At 36.7% G+C, this 27700-nt stretch overlaps 1 protein-coding gene across 3 annotated transcripts in view; it reads right to left on the bottom strand.

Moving 5' to 3' along the window:
* Window positions 1-342: 342 nt before the first annotated feature.
* Window positions 343-27700, bottom strand: part of RNF128 (ring finger protein 128) — a 113417-nt gene continuing 86059 nt past the window's right edge. For 2 of the 3 annotated variants that reach the window (XM_066356738.1, XM_066356736.1), the window contains exons 3-7: window positions 20270-20341; window positions 14834-14916; window positions 13253-13349; window positions 12260-12428; window positions 343-1782 (exon numbers count right to left, since the gene is read on the bottom strand). In XM_066356738.1, coding sequence (XP_066212835.1) covers window positions 1649-1782; window positions 12260-12428; window positions 13253-13349; window positions 14834-14916; window positions 20270-20341 — 555 coding nt within the window. In that variant the 3' untranslated portion in view covers window positions 343-1648. Of the gene's footprint in view, window positions 1783-3158; window positions 3233-12259; window positions 12429-13252; window positions 13350-14833; window positions 14917-20269; window positions 20342-27700 lie in introns of all 3 variants that reach the window. The other variant, XM_066356737.1, reaches the window with a different exon arrangement.

The raw sequence follows: 27700 nt of genomic DNA, 5'->3' as shown, positions 1-27700 counted from the left end.
CCCAACAATCATGCTGCCAAAGAGAAGGTTGAAGGAAAAGAAAACTTTAAAGTAGTAAAATGGCCTGAAGTCTTGAGTAGTATGAAGGTGGACTGGTATCAAGGTCTTTTTGTAACCTTATATTGTTATAAGGTTCATATAACTTTATTATTTACTTTGCTGACATTTTAAAATAATTCATGGTAGGGTCAGTCATATTATAATGGCACCAGTTTCTATGTAATGAGATATGTAAATGTATATCATAATAAAATTTTAGTTTTTATTTAGCAAATATATAAATTACCATTTTTTCTCCCAAATCCAAGCGTATGAAAAGTCAGAATTGATTGTTAAACTAAACACTAGACAAAAAAGTTTTATTGGAACATTTTATTTACATTTTATATTTAAAGAGAATCAATACAAATCAGGATATATTTACAGCATTTCAAATCAGTATATAAGAATGCAATGGTTTCATCTGTTCTACATTTACCAAACAAACAGACAAACAAAAAATACATGTCTGTTCTGCATTTGTCTAAAGTCTGCTGGAATTTTCACTGGAAACAAAATTTTAAAACCAAAGATAAGCCACACAGAATACAAATAAAGTGCATTTTTAAATAGCTCTATTTAACTTTGGTGGATGAAGCTTCTAACTTTATATTAAGGCACCTGGAGTTATGCCCCCTCCCCCAATTCTTTTTCAAACACCAAGAAAATGCATTCATAAAATTTATAGCTACATGGACAAATTTTTAGTTTACCTAGTGTAATTTTAGCCCATTTAGGTAAAATGTAAACTCAATTTTCAAAGTCAACATTGTTTGGAAAACATCTACAGACTATTTCTGTAGACTAATTCATACACAAAGGTCAATTACAAATTTTTGTGTGACTTATCATTCTCAAATAGTATATTAATTCATGTACTTTGCTTTTGAAAATCCCATAAGTCTGAGAAATAGTTATACAGCAGTTTTGTAAGGAAACTTTGTCTATACCTTTGTGTCAAATTAGTGTCACTAATATACCAACCAATCCAGTCCAGTCCATGTTCCCTGATGAACTATGTTCGACACTTACATGAAGTATAGTTAGCCTAATTTTTTTAAAAAGAAATAGTTAAAATGATTATTTTGCATTAATCTTGTTCTATCAACTTAATGTAGCTTAAGTAGTCATTTCATGAAGGACTAGCCTAAGTTTGCTCTGCTTTTTACAATACAATTCCAGATCAATATAAGCACCTGGAGAAAAACCCTGACACATATAGCCCAAGCTAAAGTAGAGTAGTATTTTAATTAAGATACTATCATAAAATAAAATGATTACAACTACCTCACATTTTTAAAGCAATGTTTTTATAAGAAAATTGTTATAAATGAAAACATGACTCCTTGAAGACAGTTTTGAATGTTTAAAAATCTTACTATCACTATTTGGAGGAAACTAGCCTATGAAAAACATTATAATGAGTTTGTGAAAAAAGTTAACAGATTAACTATATTAAGCGATTTAAGTAGAGCATAATATTAGTCATCTCAGCAGTTTCAGTATCATTCTTACTTTATTAAATTTATCCAGTTCATTAATAGGAGACTAGGCCCTGATTGGCAGTTCTGTTATTACTAAAGTTTCAACTTTTCTATTGACACAGAGTTTATGATTTAATTTCTCGAACAACGGTCTCTTGATCAGGAGTTTCATCTTCTTCAAAGGTTGGATTGTCAACATGAGGAACAACATTCACTGCCACAGAACTTGCTTCATGGTTTACCAGCTGTAGATTTTCATCTTTAGAAAGAAATAACAATTTTAGAATGATCTTAACCCTCTCTTCTTTCAGATAAAATTCAACACTCATGTTTAAGAAGCCTTTTTTGTCTAATTCCATAATAGTCTTATTATTACTCTTATATCCTATTCCTTTACAAATTATGATTAATGCTATATCTTTCATAAAGCACCTATGACATTATTATATTAATTTACAATTACTCTTTTTTGATTCACATTTGTGTTTACTAGCACCTAAATTATAGCCTCATTAAAAGCAAAAGTTATGCCTTCTTCTTGTATTCTACCCTAAATATAACAGTTCTTAAATCTAGCTTCACATTTCAATCACCTGGGCACTTGAAAAAATTACCTATGCTAGCTCTGTCCAGTTGGCTCAATGGTAGAGCGCCAACCCAGCATGTGGATATCCTGGGTTAGATTCCCGGTCAGGGCACACAGAAGTGGCCATCTGCTTCTACTCCCTCCTACTTCTCTCTCTCTCTCTCTCTCTCTTCCTCTCCCAAAGCCATGGCTTGATTGGTTTAAGCCATCAGCCCCATGAGCTGAGGATGACTCCATGGAGCTTCTGCCTCAGGCACTAAAATTAGCTCAGTTGCAAGCATGGCACCAGATGGGCAGAACATCAGCCCCAGACAGTGGTTGCTAGGTAGATCCCAGTTGGGGCACATGTGGGAGTCTGTCTATTTCCCTTCTAACTTGGGAAAGAGGGGAAAAAATTACCTATGCTTTTCCAAATGCATAGATAGACAGACAAAAGAAAAGAAAAAAATGAAAACAAGACGAAAAAACCCTAGTAATAACTGGGAAGTCAGGGAGAGTGCCCAAAATGGTATGCAAGTGGTAAAAAATGAACATAATTATATTACAGATGAAATATATAACCATCCTGAAGATAGAGAAGAACTAATTTAAGTAACATTGGTAAACAGTATTTTGACTATATCTTATAAGATTAAAAACAAAAAGAACTGTAAACAAGTTAGTGAAATTGTTTTTCACAGGGTTGCGAGTTAACAATTTTGAAATTATTTTTGTGTTTTAGGATTGAACAAATATGTAAATATATTGTCGATAATGTGAATCATGTTTCTCACTGTCAGAGAAAGAAATTACAAATAGAGAAAGGGAAAGTCTAGAATAAACTCTGTGGTGTTGTATTAGAAATGGATGTATCAGTATAAGCTCACTGTTTTTTGGATGGATGGATGGATGGATAGATGGATGGATGGATGGATGATGAATGGAAGGATGGATAAATGGATGGATGGATGGATGGATGGATGGATGGAAGGAGGCAGATGTGTGTATATATTTGTGAGTACATATTTCCCAGCTTTGTTCATCAAAAGTGTTAATAGCAATGAGCATACCTAGTGCCCAGATCTTGGTTTCAAAATACTGTTCTCCAATAAAGGGCTCCTTGAAGAAATGGCCGATTCTAGGGCTAGGGCAAGGAGAGTATAAGATTAACCTAGATTCTAGCCTAGGGTTAGAGTCCATAGCTAAGAATGGTTTCATTTTTTTTAAAGGTTGTAAAACAAACAAACCAAAAAATGCAACGAGACTTATGGCCTTCAAAGCCCATCTAGCCCTTTAAAGAAAATGTTTGCCAGTCCCTGGTGTAGAACATCTTGTGATGCCAGAAAGTAAGGAAGGGATTAAAAAAAAAAAAAAGATAGGCATGTTGAAAGAAAACAGACACCTACCTACTTGAGAGAGTCCTCAATGACCAAATCTAGGACAAGCTAAGTAATGGATTGATTATGAAAATAATATTATAGAATAAAAGAAATATCTATAAATTCATGCTATTATAAAAACTGAATAAATAAATGGAAAAAGGGTAGTTCTTCCTTAAAATAGAAGCTTAAATAATGTGGAAAGAAGGATGGAAATTTAAAAATTCAACACTGACATACAAGTAAGAAGCACCAATGATTGCTAAAATTAGTGGGTAAAATATGATGAGAAACAGGATATTTTCATAGTCTCCAAGTGTTTCTCTTTATAATAATTAATAATCACAAAGGGAAAATAGTAACTTTAAGAAGAGAAGCTTGGTGGACAACACCTTAACCAACTGAGCAAAGTTCAAACCATCAGTAATTAAGACATGGACATCATGTGACTCATTATATGATATGAGGCAGAAAAGGGCACATCATTTCTGTGGTATTCTTGCCTAAAATAGAAAATGACAATGAATTTAATCATTGAGACAAGTCAAAATTGAGAGACATTCTACAACATAACTGACCAGTAGTCTTTAAAAGTGTCAAGGTCATGAAAGGCTAAGTCTAAGGAATAGTCACAGATTGGAAACTAAGAAGACATCACAAGTAAATGTAATGTGAACCTCTCAACAAATTAGGTATAGAACATATCCAAACATGATAAAGACCATATATGACAAACCCACAGTTCATATCTTACTCAACTATGAGAAGCTGCAAGCTTTTCCTCTAAAATCAGGAACAAGACAAGGGCTCCCACTCTCACCACTCTTATTCAACACAGTATTAGAAGTCAGAGCCAGAGAAATTAGTAAAAAAAATGAAACAAACCCAGAAAATCAGAAAGGAAGAAGAAAAACTGTCTCTATTTCCAGATGACATAACGTTATATAGAAAAAATACTAAAGATTCCACCAAAAGACTATTTGAACTAATACATCCAGTTCAGTAGCAGGATATAAAATCAACATGAAAAAATCATTACTGCATTTTTGTAAACTAACAATGAAATATCTGAAAGAGAAATATAGAAAATATCATTTACAATAACATCAAAAATATAAAATTCCTATGAATTAATTTAACAAAAGAGGTAAAAAAAACCTGTACAATGAAAACTATAAAACATTGATAAATGATACTGAAGAAGACACAGATAAATGGAAATATTCCATGTTCATGTATCATAACAATTAATATTATTAAAATGTCCATACTGCCCAAAGCCATCTGTAGATTCAATGAAATCTCTATCAAAGTTCCAATGCCATTTTTACAGAAACACATTTTAAAAATCCTAGGCCAAAAAAATCCTAGGCCCTGGTCAGTTGGCTCAGTGGTGGAGCATTGACTGAGCGTGTGGAAGTCCTGGGTTCAATTACCAGTCAGGACACACAAGAGAGGAGGCCATCTGCTTCTCCCTTGTTCCCCCTTCCTCTTCTCTCTCTTTACGTCCCACAGCCATGGCTTGATTGATTTGAGCACATAAGCTCAGGTGCTGAGGATGGCTCTGTTGAGCCCCCAACTCAGGTGCTAAAAATAGCTTGGTTTCCAGTGGACTCAGATGGGCAGAACATCAGCCCTACATGGAAGTTGCTGGTTGGATCCAGTTGGGGTGCATCTGGGAATCTCTCTATTTCTCCTACTCTCAGTTAAAAATGAAATCCTAAAATTCATACGGAACCATAAAAAGACCCAGATAGCAAAAGCAATCCTAAGAAAGAGGAACAAAGTGGGATGCATCACATTTCCTGGTTTCAAACTACACTACAAAGCTATAGTATCAAAACAGTATGGTACTGGCATAAAAATAGACACATAGAGAGCCCAGAAGCAAACCCATGCATATACAGTCAACTTATTTTTTTTGACAAGGGAGCCAAGAACACTCAACGGGGAAAAGATAGTCTTTTTAATAAATGGCATTGGGTAAACTGTATATTCACATGCAATAGAATGAAGCTGAACCTTTACTTTACACCACTCACAAAAATAAACTCAAAATGGATTAAGGATTTAAACATAAGAACTAAAACCATAAAACTCCTAGAAAAAAACATAGGGAAAAAGCTTCTTGACATTCATCGTGTGACAATTTTTTGTCTATGGAACCAGAACACAAACTACAAAAGCAAAAATCAACAAGTGGGACTATTTGAAATTAGAAAACTTCTGCACAGCAAAATAAATTTCAACAGAATGAAGAAGCAACTTACAGAATGGGATAAAATGTTTGCAAACCACATATCGTGAAGGAAGTCACACAGCTCAACAACAGAAGAATAATCTAATTAAAACATGAGCAGATGAACTGAATAGATATTTTTTCCAAAGAATACATTAAAATGGCCAACAATTACATGAAAAGGTGCTCAACATCATTAACCATCAGGGAAGTGCAAATCAAAACCAAAATGAGATATCATCTCACACTTGTTAGAATAGCTGTTATCAAAAAGATAGGAGATAAGTGTTGGTGAAAATGTGGAGAAAAGAAAAACTTAAGTGTACTGTTGGTGGGAATTTAAATTGGTACACTATGGAAAACAGATGAAGGTTCCTCAAAATATTAAAAATAGTACAACCATATGATCCAGCAATCTCACTTCTGGGTATATATCCAAAGGAAGTTATATTACTGTCTTGAAGAGATATCTGCATCTCCATGTTCACTTGCTGCAGAATTTTTCACAATAGTCAAGATATGAAAACAACCTAACTATCTATTGACAGATGAGTGGATTACAAATTTTGGTTATATATACAGGGTATTCTTTAGCCATGAGAAATAAGGAAATCCTGCCATTTGCGATGACATGGATACAGACCCTGAGGGCACTGTGCTAAGTGAAGTAAGCCAGGCAAAGACAAAGACTATATAATCTCACTTATATATGGAATCTAAAAAAAGTAAAAAAAAATAAAGAAAGCCAAATTCATAGAAACAGAGAGCACGATAGTAGCTGCCAGGCACTGGGGAGTAGGGGAAATGGGGAAATGTACAAAGGGTTCAAACTTCCAGTTATAAGGTTAATAAGTTCTGGGGATCTAATGTACAACATGATGACTATAGTTAACAACACTGCATCATATACTTGAAAGTTGCTAAGAGAGTAGATCTGAAATGTTTTCACCACATGCAAAAATTTTATAATTATGTGAGATGATGGTTTTGTTAATTAACATTAATGTACTATTTAGTTTGCAATATATGCATGCAGTAAATCATCACGTAGTATACCTTCCAGGGGTCCCCAAACTTTTTACATAGGGGGCCAGTTCACTGTCCCTCAGACCATTGGAAGGCTCCCACATACAGTGCTCCTCTCACTGACCACCAATGAGACAGTTGCCCCTTCTGGAAGTGCAGCTGGAGCTGGATAAATGGCCTTAGGGGGCCAAATTGCAGCCATCGGGGCGGGGCCGTAGTTTGGGGACGCCTACAACTTACACAATGTTATATATCAAGTATGTACCGTATTACCCCATGTATAAGATGCAAACTTTTTTCAAAAAATTTGGGGTTTAACAACTGGGTGTGTCTTATGCAGTGGTTGTATATTTTTTTACTTGCATTTCCCACTTTTTGGTGCTTGTTTTTGTGCTCACTGTTGAAGACAGTGATTCATCATCAGACACAGATGAGGACAAGCTAATGGATGGGAGTTCTGACAGTGATGAGGAGTTGTATGCATTTTATGATAAATAAAACCTGAGTTCAATAACTTTATATAATACATTTTTTTTCAAACTTCGGGCCCCCAAATTAAGGTGAATCTTATACATGGGAGCGTGTTATACATGGGGAAAACGTTATATCTCAATAAAGCTGGGGGGGGAATAAAAAGGAAATACAATGTGGGATTCTGGGACAGAAAAACAAATTAGTAGGTCACTTGGTAAAATTTGAGTAACAACTTTAGTTTAGTTAGTATTTTATTACTTAAATTTCCTGGCATTCTTCATACTATTTTTGAAGCTTTTTTTGTCAGCCTGATATTTCAAATTAAAATTAATAAAATTATTAAAAAAGTAGAAACCTGTTCTTGGTCCCCACACCTCATATATTTTGATTAAACAAATTGGGGGTAGAGCCCAGGCATCAGTAATGTTTAAAGTTTCTTTTTTTTTTTTTTTTTTTTTAGTTTACTCATTTTTAGAGAGAAGAGAGAGAGGAGAGAGAGAGACTGGGGGGAGGAGCTGGAAGCATCAACTCCCATATGTGCCTTGACCAGGCAAGCCCAGGGTTTCGAACCGGCGACCTCAGCATTTCCAGGTCGATGCTTTATCCACTGCGCCACCACAGGTCAGGCATGTTTAAAGTTTCTTTGGGTGGTCTAATGTACAGGAAGGTTTAAGATCTAAGATCCTTATTTAGTGGTTCTCAAAGTGTGGTCCCTGGGCCAGCAGCATCAGTATCACCTGGGAAGTTATTAGAAATAAAAATTCTCAGGCCGTGCCCCAGATCTACTTAGTCAGAAACTGGTGGTAGCCCCTCTGTTTTAGCAAGTCCTCCAGGTGACTTAAAGCATGCCCAAGTTTGACAACCAATGATCTAACAGAACTTAGTGTGATGATAGGACACACAGATATAAGCTGATCAATTATGTGTTTACAAAATTATTTAAATCAACTATCACCATTATAATCAATTATTAATAAGAGAAACAAACTGGTAATACGTAATCACATATAAAATTACATCGGTCCTAGGTGGTCATTCATTCAACACTTACATGAGTATCTATTATGTAGCAGACTATGCTAAGTGCAGATAATAAGATACTGTCCCTGCCTATTGGCCATCTGTATGTCCTCTTTGGAGAAGTGTCTATTCATTTTTTTGCCCATTTTTTGATTGGACTGTTTATCTTCCTGGTATTGAGTTTTACAAGTTCTTTATAAATTTTGGTTATTAACCCCTTATCAGATGTATTGTCAAATATGTTCTCCCATTGTGTAGTTTGTCTTTTTATTCTGTTCTTATTGTCTTTGGCTGTGCAAAAGCTTTTTAGTTTGATATAGTCCCATTTGTTCATCCCGTCCTTTATTTCACTTGCCCGTGGAGATAAATCAGCAAATATATTGCTGTTCAATATCATTAATCATTACAGAAATGTAAATTAAAACCACAATGAGATACCACCTCACACCAGTCAGAATGGCACTCATTAACAAAACAACACATAATAAGTGCTGGTGAGGATGTGGAAAAAGGGGAACCCTCCTGCACTGCTGGTGGGAATGCAGACTGGTGCAGCCACTGTGAAAAACACTATGGAGACTCTTCAAAAAATTAAAAATGGAACTGCTTTTTGACCCAGCCATCCCACTTTTAGAAATATATCCGAAGAACACCAAATCACTGATTCAAAGAAGAAATGCACTCCCATGTTTATTGCAGCACTGTTTACAATAGCCAAGATCTGGAAACAGCCCAAGTGTCCATCAGTGGATGAGTGGATTGAAAAGCTGTGGTACATATATACAGTGGAATACTATGTGGCTATGAAAAAGAAGGAAATCTTACCTTTTGCAACAATATAGATGGACCTGGAAACTATTATGCTAAGTGAACTAAGCCAGGCAGAGAAAGAAAAATATCATATGACCTCACTCATTTGAGGAATCCAATGAACAATGTGAACTGAGGAACGGAATAGAGGCAGAGGCGGGATCAAAGGGACCAGAGGGAAAGCAGACAGAGGGAAAGGGGATGAGAGGATGGGATCAGAGAAGGGAAAGTGATTGGTGAAATTATATATACATAACACAGCGGTATAGAGAGCAGGAAAGCAAATCCTGGAGGGAAGGGGGATGGCACTCTGGGAGGCGGGCAAGGGGGATGTTGAGGGGAACACGAGTGTAGGGGGAATATATTCGACAGGACACTTGAATCTATGAAAACAGAGTAAATTAAAATCAATAAAAAATAAAATTAAAAAAATAAGATACTGTCCCTACCCAAAGGAACTGTTAAAAGTTTTAATACAATTCAGTGCAATAAGTGCAATGATAGAACTTCTACGGATACAGACAGTAGAGCCACACATGCAAGTCAAGGAGGCTTCCTCAAGGCGGACTTTTTAAAGGAAGAACAGGAGTTGGACTGGGCTTCGGCGGCAACACTTGGGAGAGGAAGCGTGGAAGAAATGCTCAGAGAAGAGACAGTGGCTCAAACTATGACTGTGGAATTAAGGTTGCAAATTAGGGAATAGATTAGAAAAAAAAGAATGTTGAGTCAATAGAAAAGGGGAGAGGGAGGGACCAAGGATCTACCTAGTTTCAGGTTTGAGGCACTTGGGTGGTTGTTACTATCATTCATCCAGATGAAGACTACAGGAGGAGGAATGCGGATCATCATTTCATTTGTTTCTCGTCTCTGTAAAAACTCTTCTGCTTAACACCCTCCCCCACAAGAACAGAGCACAGAAATAATTCGTTGGAACTTTTTAAAACAAGCCTAGCAATAAACTGAATTATCTTGTATACTCTTCTTTATCTTCACTGAATTCTATTACCACACAGTTATGGGAACAAAATTTCATCTGGGGAAAATAGAAAATGATTTCTTATTATAGGCAGAACAATCCAGATATAATTACGATTCTTATGATGACGTTATACTTTAGGATATGTCTGAAGATTAGATTACACATAATAAACGGTATGTATTTGTGATAGTTTTCCTCATGAGATCTTCAGAAATGGTATCTATGGTACTGATAAGTGTACAGAGGACAAAGGTTTGTGTCATAGGAAGCTAACACTTGACATTTCACAAGTCATCTTGACATTTAGTTTTTCGTCTTCTTGTATGCCGGAATTAGTTTTTCTCTAAATGAGGACTACGGAAAAAAATTTCAAATAATCAAAAGTCTTGGAGACTTTGGAAGCTAAAGACATGGAAAATAATTTGTATAGAGGATTTTTAAGGAAAAAAGGAACAGAATTCCCTAAAATTTCTTTACTTCTATGATATTACTAAGCTACAATACTGAATTTTGAAAGTAATATACAGTAGTCCCCACTTATCCACAGGGAATTTGTTCCAAGACCCCCAGTAGATGCCTGAAGCTGTTGATAATGCTGCATTCTATATTTACTATGTTTTTCCTATGCATATGTATATATGATAAAGTTTAATTTAGAAATTAGACATAGTAAAAGACTAACAACAATTAAGAATGAAATCAAACAATTACAACAATATACTGCAATAAAAATCACATGAACGTGCTCTCTCAAAATACCTTATTGTACTGTATTTTCACCCTTCTTCTTACAATGCCTATGTGATGAGATGAAGTGAGGTGAATGATGTAGGGATTGGGGGTTTTTTTGTTTGTTTTTGACAAAGACATAGAGAGTCAGAGAGGGACAGATTGGAATGGACAGTCAGGAAGGGAGAGCGATGAGAAGCATCAGTTCTTCGCTGTGGCATCTTAGTTGTTCATTGATTGCTTTCTCATATGTGCTTTGACCAGGGGGCTACAGCAGAGTGAGTGACACCTTGCTCAAGCCAGCGCGACCTTGGGCTTCAAGCCAGTGACCTTTAGGCTCAGGCCAGCAATCATGGGGTCATGTCTATGATTCCACGCTTAAGCCAGTACCCTGTGCTCAAGCTGGTGAGCCCGCGCTGAAGCCGGATGAGCCTGCGCTCAAGCCGGTGACCTCAGGGTTTTGAACCTGGGTCCTCCACGTCCTAGTCCGATGTTCTATCCACTGCACCACCGCCTGGCCAGACAAATGACATAGATGTTGTGACACAACATTAAAGTACTACAAGTATTACTTGAACACAAGCACTGTAAGACAGCGACAGTCAATCTGGTAACTGATGTAGCTAATAAGTGACTAATGGGCAGGGAGCTTATACAGTGTGAGATTTCATCACACTACTGAGAATGGCATACAGTTTAAAACCTTGGAATTGTTGGCCCTGCCCGTGTAGCTCAGTTGGGTGGAACATAGTCCCGATATACAAAGGTTGTGGGTTTGATCCACAGTCAAAGCATATACAAGAATCAACCGATGAATGCATATATAAGTGGAACAACAAATTGATAGTTCTCTCTCTCTCCTCCTTCCTCTCTCTCCTCTTTCCTCTCTCTCTAAAATCAATAAAACTGAATAAAAATTTAAAACTTATGAATGTTTATTTCCGTAATTTTCCATTTAATATTTTCAGACTGTGGGTAACTGGAACCACAGAAACCAAAACTGTGGTGAGGGGACACTACTGTATTCAGTTTTAGTTTCCAAGGTTTGCTCATTTCATGGTAAATAATCAAAAGGAGGCAGCAATACTATCCTTCAAGTTTCAAAGTGTGCAAAAGATGGGTTCCTGAGTTGTGTATAAATCAAGCTTTTGTAAAGTGAATTCTATTTTATCATTTTATAACTCCTTTTTTAATTTCTGATTGGTCTGCAATAAACAATGGCTTCTAAACTTTAAAGCTTCTCCTTAGCCTCTGTAAACTAGCAAGCCCACACTTAAATGCATAGAGAGAAACTTTCCAATGAATCTTTATCTTCTGTGAATAATTCCCACTCTTGATGTATTTCATTTCAGTTACATTTGAGTAGATGTATATTAAGTTAAGGTAGGAGTGCATCCTGCATCACAGTGTTGTTCATAGAGAAAAATCTGAAATGTATTACTACATGACTGGAACAAATACTAAAATCCACAATGGATCATTTGTGGGGCTCTTGACCCTCAGCATGATGCTTACTTGCTGACTGCACATGTTCCTCCAAAGGTGGTTCATCTGCTCCCTGAACTGAGGCATACCCAGACGACGCGGTCTCACTGTGATTATCCTCTTCGTTAGGGGAGGCACTATGGGATGTTTCATTAGATACGGGGACTTGTAAAGACACTGAGCCATCTTCAACATCCACCTTTGGAAAGTATTTGAACAAATTAGAAGAATCTCAGAGTAGTACATGCTTTTCCTTGACATATCATACAGATTTTATTCATAGGTGGGTTATCACAGCAATGCTTTTATACTTTTAAACCTGTAATCCCTCTTAATAATCACAAAAATCTCTTGCTGGTCAGTCCAAGCCAGAAGAGTTAGAGAACTGGGCTCACTAATGGGGCTCTACTAAAAGATATTGCAAGCACACTGTCTTCACACCTGGCATATTCATCTGGGTAATTCAACACTTCAAAATATAGTGCCTGGTATAAGGTAGTCAATGAAAAAAAAGTCTCATTCTGTTCCCTAGGAGAATTAAGAATCACTGTATTCTATATATCTCCTCAAATCAGAAAGATTTTGTTGAGCTTGACTTTCTGTTGTGTGTCCTGTGGAAGAGGTAGGTTTTTTTTTTTTTTTCATTTACCAAATATAATTTAATATTTATTTTATTTTCTGAAACTATACATGCTTATTTAGCTACAAGTTTGGCTGCTATGGAATAGTAAGGCAGAAAAATGAGAAAAGGGTATCAGGAGCTGGTTAGCAGTTTAGGTCATTACTTCAAATTCTGACCAAAAAATAAGTACATTTGAGGAAAGGTAGGAGGTGGAAAGTGCAGGAGGTCCAACATAGCACCTCACTGTCACTATGATATAAACAGGTCCAACTTTTGGTATAAACTGTAAATCTAGCACACTACATAGCTAAAAAAATAGGGATGTTATTCCCTTGAAGGCCCAGGTACATAAATAACACATAACTTGAGTCCCTTCATATAAATAGTTTAGAAATATTTACCTCAATTCCCAAAGCTTTGAGTATGTCACATTTGCACATGGGGCAAGTCCTATGTTCTAACAGCCATGGGTCAACACATGTCTTATGGAAAATATGGCTAATGAAGGAAAAAACACACAATTTAATTATCAGTTGTGAAACAGCAACAACACTTTGCCCAATATACTAACAAGTTACTCTGTAATTTTACTTAGCCTTCTAACAAGTGTTTTTTAATCCTTTTAAACACAGTATTACAACAGCAATTTCTATCCTTTTTCATATGATGACACACGTAAACTAATTACTAAAATTCTGCAGCACATCAAAAAATATATTTTTTGCTGATCTGACAAAAACTACATATAATTTTAATTCATACTAGTGGCTATTGTGTTGGTTGTTGTCATTTTTTTTTTTGACTAAGTTAAAAGGGGTCAGTATCCCTGACTAAATAGCCAGATATTGCATATTTTAAAAATTCTTGTGGCATACTGGTTGAAAATTGCATAAATACTAAGAAGGAGGCAAAGAAGCAAAATTTGAAAATGACATGATATAGTATTTTTAAAATACAAAGCCTTAGGCCCTGGCCAGTTGGCTCAGTGGTAGAGCGTCAGCCTGGTGTGCAGGAGTCCTGGGTTTGATTCCTGCCAGGGCACACAGGAGAAGCGCCCATCTGCTTCTCCACCCCTCCCTCTCTCCTTCCTCTCTGTCTCTCTCTTCCTCTCCCACAGCCAAGGCTCCATTGAAGCAAAGTTGGCCCGGGCACTGAGGATGGCTCCATGGCCTCTGCCTCAGGTGCTAGAATGGCTCTGGTTGCAACAGAGCAACGCCCCAGATGGGCAGAGCATCGCCCCTTGGTGGGCATGCTGGGTGGATCCCGGTCAGGTGCATGCGGGAGTCTGTCTGACTGCCTCCCCATTTCCAACTTCAGAAAAATACAAAAAAAAAAAATACAAAGCCTTATTACATTAGCTTCAAAACAGTTTCAGTACTCATTATTTGAAAAATGGCCAAGACACTGCTGACCTAACGCTTTCTTCAGTATTTCAGATCTTAATTTTATGGCATTCTCTAACTGTAAAACAGTACAGTTGGTAATTCCCAATAATATAGTAAGTACAATCTAGTATTGAGTACAACATAGTGCTGATGCTTTAGGCAATGTGATACATTCCTACAGCACCACTATTTAATAGCTAAAAGAGTGTTAAGAACAACTTTTCAGAGAGGGATTTAAAAAAAAAGAATGAAGATTTCCAAATGGGTACTAATAAGTTGATTTTATGTGTTTTATTTTTCTTAATAGTATTAGAATGAGTTTAAATAATCCAATATATATATAATTGTGGTGTTGACTAGTTTCTCAGTTTTATATTGGACTAGTTTCCAAATTGTGTCGGATTATGGAAACTTTATATAATTAGCCTTATACCAATGTCCATGATATTAAAAATGAACAATATATTTAAATGAAAATAACAAAATAAATACTTTACTTACAACAATTTGGAAACATTCAAATTAGTTTCCCTTCATTACAATCATTTTTGTAAATCAGCTATTCTTTTCCATGATAGAAATAAAAATCAAACTTACTTGCAGGTTAAGATGCGCACTAGATCATTCGGTTTATATAGTTCAATACACACAGCACAACTATCTCCATCAGGGCCAATTTCCTAGGAGCAAATAGTTATTGTTACTTTGGCGGATAAGAAACAATACATTAAAACTACAGAGCAAGATCAGAATATACATGTATTTAAAGTGCATAAATTCTTATAGAAGGAACATCATATCACTAAATGACTCTGTTTTAATAAACAATTTAAAATAATTTAGACATAACTGAAATCTGAAAGGAAGTCAAGCTTACGGAAACAGAGAGTAGAAAAGTAGTTGCCAGGCACTGGGGGTGGGGTTAATAGGGGAAAGTTGGTAAAAGGGTATAAACTTTCAGCTATAAGGTCTGAGGATTTACTGTAAAACATGGTGACTATAGTTGATACCACCATATTATGAAATTGAAATTTAAAATAAAATTCTTTAGACTTAAAAATGTAAAAGAATAAAGTCAACAAAAGGGGAATAGCACAAAGAGAAACATGGAGCACTGATTTAAAGTGTTTTTCTAGTTTTAGAATTTACAAAATGATATTTATATAAATTCTTTAGCTATGTTGTCCTATTGAAAGAAAATTAAGATATAATTCACATACAGTGACATTCACTGTTTTTAGTGAATTTGCAGTTTTGCAAGTTTAGACAAACATGCAGTCAGTTAATTGTCACACAATCAAGATGTAAGACAGTTCTATTACTTCAACAAATGCCTCTATGCTGCTTTGTAGTAAATCTCTCCTTTCACTCCCACCCTCTGGCAACCACAGATGTTTTCAGTTTCTATACTTTTGGCTTTTTCAGAATGTCCTTCAAATGAACTCCTGCATTTGAGTCTGGCTTCTTTCACTTAACATAATGCATTTGAGATTCATTCATATTGTTGTTGGTATTGGTAGGGTCTCCTCCATTTGTATTGCTGAATAGTATTCCAGGATATGGACGCACCACAGTTGTTGATCCATTCACTAACTGAAGGATAGTAAGGTTCTTTCCCATTATTTATCACTATTAATAAAGCCAAACAATTGTGTACAAGTGTTTTTGTGAACACATTTTTTTCCCTCTAGGGTAAAATATTTAGTAGAGATTTCTGGGTTGTTTGGAAAGTGTATATTTTACCTCATAAAGGACTGCTAAACTGTTTTCCAAACTGGCTGTACATTGCATTCTCACTAGCAAATGCATGAGAGTTCCAGTTTTACCACATCTTGGCCAGCTCTTAGTATTCGTTTTGGCCATTTTAATGAATGTGCTGTGGTATCTCATTGAGGTTTTTATTTGTATTTACCTAATGATTAAATGACAGTGAACATCTTTTTATGTGCTTTTTTGCCATCCATATATATTCTTTGGTCAAATGTCTGTTTTGCCCATTTTCCACTAGAATTTTATTTTTATTTTTTTTACTGTTGAGTCTTGAGAGTTATTTGTATATTCTGGATAGAGTTCTTTATCAAATATAGGATTTGCAAATATTTTCCCCCAGTATGTTGCTTATCTTTTCATTCTCTTAATAGTATCTTTCAAAAAGCAAAAATTCTTAGTTATGACAGAGCTAATTTTCTGATTTTTTTCTTTAATGGACATGTTTTTGGTATCACATCTATGTAATTTTTGACTAACCCAAGTCATGAAGATATTTTTCTCTGAAGTTTTTCTCAAAAAATTCTTAGTTCTAGGTTTTCTATTTAGGCCTGTGATCCATTTTGAATTAATTTTTACAAAAGTATAAAGTATGGATAGTGGTTTATTTTTCACATGGATATTCAATAATTGCATATGGAAAGCTAACAATTGGCTATCCTTTCTTCACTGACTTGCTTTTGTTCCTCTGCCAAAATCGATTAATCATATATGTGTAGGTCTATTTCTGGACTCTTTCTTCTGTCCCATTGATTTAAATAAAGATCTCTCCTTTCTCCAATACCACAATATCTTGACTATTGTAGCTTTAAAATAATTCTGTAAATCAGGTAATGTGAGTCATCCAAATTTGTTCTTCTTTATAAAAATTGTTTAGGTTATTATAGTTCTTTTGCTTTTCCTTATAAGTCTAGAATCATTTTGTCATTTTTCTACAAAAGATCCGACTAGGATTTTGATTAAAACCAAATTAATCTATAGATTTGGCCCTGGCCGGTTGGCTCAGCGGTAGAGCGTCGGCCTGGCGTGTGGGGAACCCAGGTTCGATTCCCGGCCAGGGCACATAGGAGAAGCGCCCATTTGCTTCTCCACCCCCCCCCCTCCTCCCTCTCTGTCTCTCTCTTCCCCTCCCGCAGCCAAGGCTCCATTGGAGCAAAGATGGCCTGGGCGCTGGGGATGCCTCCTTGGCCTCTGCCCCAGGCGCTAGAGTGGCTCTGGTCGCAGCAGAGCGACACCCCGGAGGGGCAGAGCATCGCCCCCTGGTGGGCGTGCTGGGTGGATCCCGGTCGGGCACATGTGGGAGTCTGTCTGACTGTCTCTCCCCGTTTCCAGCTTCAGAAAAATACAAAAAAATAAATAAATAAATAAATCTATAAATTAGTTGGAGGGATTGACATTTTGACAACAGTGAGTCTTCTGACTCATGCACAAAGTATACGTCGCCATTTATTTAGGTCTTCCTTATTTCCTTTTTCTTTTGTGTGTTGCAGTTTTCAGTATATATAGATCTTGTACATATTTTTAAGATTTATACCTAAGTATTTAATGGTTTTGGTAATATTATAATTAGTATTTTTTTCTTTTTATTATTTTTTTTACTAGAACATGCTGAGCTGTGTCATGAAAATTTATGCAGCCACACACTCTGTCCACACACCCTATACTATTTATGACCAACTGGTGTAACATTAAAGGCCAAGTCTACACATCAGCACAGATCTTATTGATTGCTAAGCTCAAACTTGTGGCCATAGTTGCTATCACTTTAACATCCTGATCTCACCAACCAACAGGCCACGTACACACTTTCATCCTGTAGCTGATTTAAAATGAAGAGCATCAGAATCAATATAGCATGACATGGCATAGAGAAAACCCTAGGGAAGATTAGTCAAACCTGCTCATTTTTCAAGCTTGTGCTGTCCAATATGGTAGCCACTAGACACATGTGACTATTGAGCCCTTGGAATGTGGCTAATTTGAACTGAAATGTACTATAAGTATAATAAAATATACACTAGATGTTGAAGACTTAGTACAAAAATAAATGTATTGGCCCTGAACGGCTGGCTCAGAGGATAGAGCATCGGCCCAGTGTATGGATGTCCTGGATTTGATTTCTGGTCAGGATATACAAGAGGCAACCATTTGCTTCTCTCTCCCACTCTCTCCCCCTTCTCTCCTTCTTTCCTTCTTACAACCAGTGGCTTATTGGTTGAGTGTTGGCCCCAGACGAAGGTTGTCGGGTGGATCCTGGTCAGGGTACATGCGAAAGTCTGTCTCACTATCTTCCCTCCTCTCACTTAAAAAAAATAATAATAAAATGCAATTTTTTCAATTTATTGAGACTCTGCTTCCTGGCAATTGTTGACAGTTTGTCTCAAATAAACTCATAAAAAATTCCTACAGGTTTGGAAGTTTCTTATGTTGACATTCGTATTTATACACTCATTGGTTGATTATTGTATGTGCCCTGTCTGGGAATCAAATGAACCCACAACCTTGGCATATAAGGATAATGCTCTAACCAACTGAGCTACCTAGCCAGTGCTATTCCATTTCTTAATAACCATGTGACAATTTCCACCCTGCTGGGATAAGTCCTGTGACTGTCCCCAGTTTTCCTTGTCCCCATCAATATACTTCTTAAACTTAAAGTATAAGAAGAACTTCTTATACTTTAAGAACTTCTTCTTTTGGGGAAGAACTTCTCAAGTCATCCCTCTGCCTCTTCCCATTTTCTTGTTAATTAAAATAATGTTTTTATTAGCATCTGTGAGACCCACGAGGGGAAGCTGAGATAACAAATCTGATGTCTTCTCCAACTGTTCAATTTTGTAGCAATACATATATGCAAAAGGGAAAAATGTAAAATATTGCATTAATAATTATTGATTACATGTTGAAATGACTATATTTTAGATATATTACATTATATATTAAAATGAACTTGCCTTTCAAAAAACTTTTTAAATGTGGCTACTAGAAAATGTACTTTATTTCCTTTTTATTTTATTGAGTTGGTATTTTTTATTTCAATAAGTTCTATAGATATTTTTGATACATATTTTATACATTGATGGTAGTTTCCAAATGTCTTAAATCTGAACTTATTTGTTCAAGTAAAGTTATACTGAAGCACTGTATTAGTTTCCTGTTGTTCCTATAACAGATTACAGGTATTGATCGACTTATGACCTATGCAACTTACAACCATTCGACTTTACGACCACAATCGCTAGCCACAACTGCTCCACATCTGGCAGCACAAGCGTTGCCCAGATGGGCGTATGACAGTGCTGGCCAATAAAATGTTTTGTACATGTTTATATATTTTGATATGTTTTGTAATTGGGAAAATGTTTCCTATGGTATTTTTTACACCTGCATTTTTGTATGCACCTGTATTTTGTAATTTTGTATGTTTTGCAAATATTAAACCAGTTGTACTGGTAATGCAGTGTTTTACTTAAGCTTGAAGAGTGTAAAAATAAGAAATAAAATGGTGTAGAGATGATACAAATGGCATAAAATGAACAAAGAAAATTATGATATATAACAATGAAAGAAAATTATGATAAAATATGACTTAAAGATTTTTATAACATCATTTCACAGTACTGTACATATAGCCTACTCAACTTACGATCAAATCGTGTTACAACTGGTCTGTCAGAACCAATCGTGGTCGTAAGTCGAGCACTAGCTGTACTATTACTTAATGGTTAAAAATAACAGAAGTTTATTCTTTCATTGTTCTGGAAATCATAATTTTAAAAATCAAGGTGTTGGCAGGGCTGCACTCCTTCTGAAGGCTTCAGGGGAGAATCCCTTTTCCAGATTCTAACAGCTGCCTTTATTCCTTGGTTCACGGTCCCTTTCTTGCATCACTCCAACCTCTTGCTTCCATCTCTTGCTATACTTTGGTCAAATCTCCCCCTTCCTCCCTTTAACAATAATACTGTGATTATATTTAGAACCCATCTGAATAATCAAGGATAATCTCCTCATCAGGATCCTTAATTTAATCACACCTGCAAAGTTCTTTTTTGCCATATAAAGTAATATTCACAGGTTCCACAGATTAGGGCCTAGATAACTCTGAGGGCAGTAATTCAGTTTACCTCCAACATCAAACAGATTTTTAAAAGTCAGTAAGATTTATAAATTTAAATGAATAGATGACTTTGGAAGGATATTTAGCTTTAACAATGGCTTGCTATGTATTGCTTTAAAACAAAAAGCATTTTCAAGTCATAAATGTACCTTGTCTCCTTGTTTCAGGGTGCGTAATTGAAGCCTTCCAATTGCTTTTTTAGCATCTGCTTTTAATTGTCTCTGTAATAAAAGAGAATAGGTATTTAAAACACTATTTGTTAAAAAAATACAATGATAAAGTTAGAGGATTAATAAATATTCAGTTAAACAATATTTTAAAAGATAAAATTTAATTAACTAAAGTAAATGTCCTACTTATTTGATATAAGGCAGTATTTTTCAAATTACTGAAACTTTTCACTTAATTATATTTTCCTACCTTCTTAAACAACATCTTTGGACTACAATGGTAAAGCCACATTGAACTCCAAATTGATTCAATTGCTATGTTTTTTTCTTTTTTTTTTAATGAATATATATATGTATATATTTAAGATTTTAATTATTAATTTTAGAGAGTGGGGAGAGAGAGGGAAGGAATGAGAGAGAGAAATGGGGAAGGAGCAGGAAGCATAAACTCCCACATATACCTTGACCAGGCAAGCCTAGGATTTTGAACTGGCGACCTTAGCATTCCACGTCAATGCTTTATCCACTGCACCACCACTGGTCAGGCCAAATGCTATGAATTTTCAAAGCATTTTTTCTACTTTCAAGTTCAGAAGACCTTAAAGTGAATCTTTTCCTTTTTTTTTTTTTGAATAGTTTCTTATTTGGTAGAAAGTACACAGGATTTGGATTTAAATTTAGATGGACCTAGATTCAAAATCTGACTTTATTACTTATTAAATGAATAATCCTGGAAAAGTCACTTAGTTCTTTGGGCATGTTCAGCACATGTATAAAAATGAGGATAATGGCCCTGGCCGGTTGGCTCAGCGGTGGAGTGTCGGCCTAGCATGTGGGGGACCCGGGTTCGATTCCCGGCCAGGGCACATAGGAGAAGCACCCATCTGCTTCTCCACCCCCCCTCCTTCCTCTCTGTCTCTCTCTTCCCCTCCCGCAGCCGAGGCTCCATTGGAGCAAAGGATGGCCCGGGCGCTGGGGATGGCTCCTTGGCCTCTGCCCCAGGCGCTAGAGTGGCTCTGGTCGCGGCAGAGCGACCCCCCGGAGGGGCAGAGCGTCGCCCCCTGGTGGGCAGAGCGTCGCCCCTGGTGGGTGTGCCGGGTGGATCCCAGTTGGGCGCATGCAGGAGTCTGTCTGACTGTCTCTCCCCGTTTCCAGCTTCAGAAAAATACAAAAAAAAAATGAGGATAATATCAATACTTACAGTGTAATTTGGTATTAGGAACCAAAATTACTATTTATAATCACTACTGCCTTATAAGAATGGCCGCTGCTTAGAGTGGTAGGTTGGGTTTTTTTTCCAACTGAGCATATACCTAGATGAATCTGGTATATATAGCTATTATATATATCTGTAGCAAATATATTTTGGAAGAGAATAATACATAAATATAGGTATGTGAGGAAATTCCCTAAAGTCCAAACCTACCTCTTATATAAGATGAAAGGTATTTGGCTTAATGCCAATGAGATTACTGGCCAAAGTATTTCTTTGGTGTCACAGGAACAGCAGAAACTTCTCAGATTTTTACCTGACCAGCAAATATAACTTAATAGAAACAGTTAATAGGAAGGCCTGGTCTTCAGAAGGAAAGCAGTGCCAATCCAGGCCCCTTCATTCTCACTTCGGGACTTCATTGTGAGTTAATTCACAAGGAGAATTCTGTGATGGCACTTAATTTTTCCGTTCTGTTTTGTTCTTTGCATCATAAGTAAATAATAGAGTGACAGTGAAAGGAAGTAAGGAAGTACACTTAGGATCTTTTTTTTTTTTTTTGTATTTTTCTGAAGTGAGAAGTGAGGAGGCAGAGACAGACTCTGGCATGCAGCTGACCAAGATCCACCTGACATGTCCACTAAGTGGCGATGCTCCGCCCATCTGGGGCAATGCTCCATTGCAACCAGAGCCATTCTAGCACCTAAGGTGAAGGCCATGGAGCCATCCTCAGTGCCTGGGCCAACTTTGCTCCTATGGAGCCTTAGCAGCAGAAGGGGAAGAGAGAGGCAGAGAGAAAGAAGAGGGAGAAGGGTGGAGAAGCAGATGGGTGCTTCTCCTGTGTGCCCTGACCGAGAATCAAACCCGGGACTTCCACATGCTGGGCAGATGCTCTACCTCTGAACAATCTGACCAGGGCCCACTTATGGTCTTTAAAACTGGAAGAACTCTTAAGAGTTCAACCTTGCCTGATACCTAATCCGACAGATAAGAAAACTGATGCCCAAAGAGCAGGAATGCCTTGCTCAAAATCTGAGTATAGTGGAAGTCCCACTGAACACCAGAGTTAAAAGTGTTTCTTCCTAACATGAAGGTAACCATCTTTTTTTACTCTGGCTTGGGGCAGGAAGCTAATACTACTTCCTTATTTTTATATAGTTATCTTATGATTTTAAAATGTTATATGTTACCTCACTTAGTCTTCACAACAACCTCCTGAAAGATAATATCCTTGTTTTAAAGATGAGTAAATGGAGGTTTGGAAAAGTAAAAAATAAAAGCCAAAACAAAACAAAACTCATTCAAAAGGGAATGCAGCCTGTAAATGATAAAGCTGTTACTGGAATTCTTCATATGTCAAGATTCCATTACAATAAACCCAACCATAACTCAGCTACCTTTTGCAGTTTTCCCAACTCCTGGATTCTATGGTCTGTCAAATTGTAGTCAGTCTTTAAAGTCAACAACCAGTATGCTCACAGGACCCTGGCCCCGGCCTAGACTTCCAAAGGTCACTACTCTTTTCATACAGATCATGAGCTATTTAAATACCAAGATTAGAAAAAAGCAAATGATAAATAGAAGAGCCAAGAAGAGAAAATGGGAAAGGAAAAACATGGAGTTGATAAGTCTTTGCTAATCATTTTATACTTTGTCTTACGACCTCTTCTGTGTTAGGCTTAAGTCGCCAACGAGCTCTACAACACAATTGAAGAAATGTGCACTCACAAGGAAGTGATACACCTCTAGTGTATTTACTTATATTAAGTCTATATAGTTTGATTTCTTATTTTAAAATACTCAATTCAACACACTGTAAATGCCCAAATCTCCACTGCTAGTGCTTATCAAATTATTAAGATCAAATTATAAATATATAACTTTATATGCAAAACTAATGCAAATTAATTTGAGGGATTAGATTGAAGGCAAGCTTTAAATGTAATGTTCAAGTCTCTGCCAATGAGAAAAGAATTGACAGTAAGACTGAAGCTAAAATAAAGTCAGGAATATAAAAATTCAGGGCGAAACCCAAGATGCCAGAATATTCTAAGCAGAGGACTTTGAATATGAAGAATTTATAAAAGCTTTGCAGTGCAGTAAAAACTACAAAGCATCTCTGGAATAAAAAAAAAATCAAATCATGTAAAAGGAAATTTGAATATTTCCAGTTACTTCTCCTCAATGTGTGTGTGTGTGTGTGTGTGTGTGTGCCATTTTCTTCTTCTTTTTTTTTTTTTTTTTTTTTTTTTTACACAGACAGAGAGTCAGAGTGAGAGATAGACAGGGACAGACAGACAGGAATGGAGAGATGAGAAGCATCAATCATTAGTTTTTCGTTGCGCATTGAAACACCTTAGTTGTTCATTGATTGCCCTCTCATATGTGCCTTGACCGTGGGCCTTCAGCAGACCGAGTAACCCCTTGCTCGAGCCAGCGACCTTGGGTCCAAGCTGGTGAGCTTTTTGCTCAAACCAGATGAGCCTGCGCTCAAACTGGCAACCTCAGGGTCTTGAACCTGGGTCTTCCTCATCCCAGTCCGATGCTCTATTCACTGCGCCACCGCCTGGTCAGGCATGTGTGCCATTTTCTTTAAGTATGGATGTGAAACAGGTGATTTTGGTAAAAAGCACAAACTATATTTTTGGACCTTGGAAAACTGTGATTAATACTCAAAATATTCCACTGTTGCCCTTATAGCAAGGTATTCCAAGATACATTGATTCCTAATAAAACTAAAATATGAGAAGAACATTAAGACCAAGTAGTTTATATTACATACATATGTTTAGAAAATATTATTTAAGTCAAACTCCTAGGTGCTCAAATATGCCGCAACATTTAAAGACAATAATGCCTCAATGCAAACTCTAATTTATATATTATTCCTTTAAAAAATTTTCAAGAATATATCTACTTTGTTACAGAATTTACATCAAATACTTTTTCAATGCCTCTGCACCATATCATAATTCTCTCCTACTCTATAAATTCCAAAAGGACATTGTTTTTACCTCTTATCATATTCTGTTATCATATTATTCATGTCTTCCTCTCCCACTAGATTGCAAGGATTGGGCCTTAATCATTAAAAAAATTCCCATAGTGCCTTGTCATTGATCAAAGGTTATCTTCTGAATTTAGAAAATTAAAATAGATTTTCAAGATTTTGTCATCCAAGTCACAGTTTTACTCATTAAAGGCCTCTACTCCACTACATTTGGGAAAAGAAAGACTTAGAGAACACATATTGGGCTCCTACTACAGGTCAGGTTCAACACTAAGCTTTAAAGCTTAGTGTCATCCTGTTTAATCATTAACAACCTTATGGAATAGGTATTTTAATATCCAAGTTTTATAGACAAGAAAAGGTTCAGAAGCTTGACTAAAGTCCAGGCAGCCAGTTAGTTGTAGAGCTGTGATTCAATTCAAGCCCAGGTTTTAACTGGCTTTAAAGCCCGTGATCTCTCTACTATATTACACTGCCTCCATTGTGCAATAGCAAAGAAGCCTTTAAAAGGCTTCACATTCCTTATGAAGGAGATAAGTAAAAGAAATGAGAAAAAAATCTTAAAGCAGCTATTGTACAGTATTCAAATCCTAATTTGGCTACTTACTGAGATTTGGGGAACTCTTTTAAACAAGTATAACAACAGACTCCCTCCTCCATCCTAATATACCTGGTCTCATAATATTTGGCAGTAGAGTTGGAGACTGATTCAAAAAAGCTTGGTTTTTGGCCAATTTAAAAAAAAAAGAAACTTAATGTCACTATTTTAGCTATTCAAAAGCCGTGATTGCTCTAGTCACTGAAGAATCTCAGCCATATATATATATATGGTTCTATGTGAAACTTTTTTGAGCTGCAAATGATATTCTGCCTAGTTCATTTGTGTATTTATATCCAATTAAGTAAAATAAATGTTTCAGTCTGGTGATTTGTCAGTTTGGTTTTGGTTCCAAGGCATTCAGCTTTTGGTTTAGCTGAAACCCAGATGTATAACACTACGCATGTAGTCAAATCTAATTACTTGATAGGGGTAGAGCCTGCAAAATCAAGAAAGGAGGGTGGATATAAGCAAGCTAGATTTTCCTGCCCTTAAGTCACTACTTTATTTATTTATTTATTTATTTATTTATTTATTTATTTATTTATTTCTGAGACAGAGAGAGAGAGTCAGAGAGAAGGATAGACAGGGACAGACAGACAGGAACGGAGGGATGAGAAGCATCAATAATTAGTTTTTTGTTGCGCGTTGGGACACTTAGTTGTTCATTGATTGCTTTCTCATATGTGCTTTGACCGCGGGCCTTCAGAAGACGGAACCCCTTGTTCGAGCCAGCGACCTTTGGTCCAAGCTGGTGAGCTTTGCTCAAGCCAGATGAACCCGTGCTCAAGCTGGTGACCTCAGAGTCTCGAACCTGGGTCCTCTGCATTCCAGTCCGACGCTCTATCCACTGCGCCACCGCCTGGTCAGGCTATTTATTTATTTTTTTGTGACAGGGACAGAGAAACAGAGAGAGGGACAGATAGAGACAGATAGGAAGGGAGAGAGATGAGAAGTATCAATTTTTGTTGTGGCATCTTAGTTGTTCATTGATTGCCTTCTCATATGTGCCTTGACCTTGACCAGGGGGATACAGCAGACTGAGTGACCCCTTGCTTAATCTGGCGACTTCGAGGTTTCGAACCTGGGTCCTCCGCATCCCAGTCCGACGTTCTATCCACTGCACCACTGTCTGGTCAGGCAAGTCACTACTTTAAAAAAAAATTCATAAAATTTGGCTCAGAATTTATAAAACACAATACTTAAAATCAGGAATTATAGCAAGAGGATTTTTCCCCCTCCTATATTCCTGTGAACAAAATCAATGTCTAAGTCATGTGGCTGCTTAGATCTATAAAAACTGAATACCCTGACCAGGCAGTGGTACAGTAGATAGTGTGTCAGACTGGGACGCAGAGGACACAGGTTCAAAACCCTGAGGTTGCCAACTTGAGCTCGGGCTCATCAGGCTTGAGCATGGGCTCACCAGCTTGAGCATGGGGTTGGTGGCTTGAGCAAGGGATCATAGTCATGACCCCATGCTCACTGGCTTGAGCCCAAAGGTTGCTGTCTTGAAGCCCAAGGTCGCTGGTTTAAGCCCAAGGTCTCTGGCTTGAGCAAGAAGTCACTCACTCTGCTATAGCCCGCTGGTCAAGGCACATAATGAGCAAGCAAACAATGAACAACTAAGGTGCCACAATAAAGAACTGATGCTTCTCATCCCTCTCCCTTCCTGTCTGTCTGTCCATATCTGTACCCTCTCTGTGTGTCTCTATTTGTCTCTGTCACACATACACAAAAATTTTTTTTTGAAGAACTGGAATAAATTTATTTTTCCAGTAAAAAACTAAGCATAAGCCCTGGCTGCATAACTAGATTGGAGAGTATCGTCCCAAAGCTCAGAGGTTGCCAGTTTGATCCTTGGGCAGGGCCCATACAGCTTGATGTTCCTGTCTCTCTCTCTTTCTCCCTTCTTGTTTCACTAAAATCAATCAATAAATTTTTTTAAACTATGCATACTATTTGAATGAAAGTATCCCTAAAGAAAAGAGGAGGTATAGGCTATAAATCACCTTCCCATAAATGTAAAGAACTCCTAAGATTGGGGTAAATAGAAGTGCAGACCACTTGGATGCAGCTGATCACTGTGAAAATTGTGTGAGAAAATTCTATGTCAGGAAAAGCAGTGAGGAAAAGGGGATTTCAACATGGTAGATAGACTATGGCTCAGATTATAGAATTTTTCAAAAAAAGATAAGCAAAACCTTTAGAATTACTATATAAATATAAAATTAGAGTAAATAAATATATAAAAACCCTGAGACCCATAGGAGTTTTCTTTTGTTCAGTGAGAAAATAAGAGAAAGACTATAAAACTATGTCCTACCAATACAAAAATCTGTTCACTCTGCTCTTCTCACATAACAGCCAAAATAATGATTTTGTAAAAGGCGTTAATTAGTTCTCAAATATAGGCAGAAGCAGATACATGCATACAAACACAACCACCACAAATGTGTATAGTATATTGATAGTGTATGTAGACAACTGATAAACCTTCCAGTTAATTAACATGGAGAGGAAACTAATGTAACCAGAAATATTTCAGATATTTTTAGTCACCCTTTAAGCTCAAGGACAAGTTTTATG

The sequence above is a fragment of the Saccopteryx leptura genome, chromosome X, assembly GCF_036850995.1.
Source record: "Saccopteryx leptura isolate mSacLep1 chromosome X, mSacLep1_pri_phased_curated, whole genome shotgun sequence".
Classification (NCBI taxonomy): Eukaryota; Metazoa; Chordata; class Mammalia; order Chiroptera; family Emballonuridae; genus Saccopteryx; species Saccopteryx leptura.
This window is presented reverse-complemented; position numbering and strand designations above follow the sequence as displayed.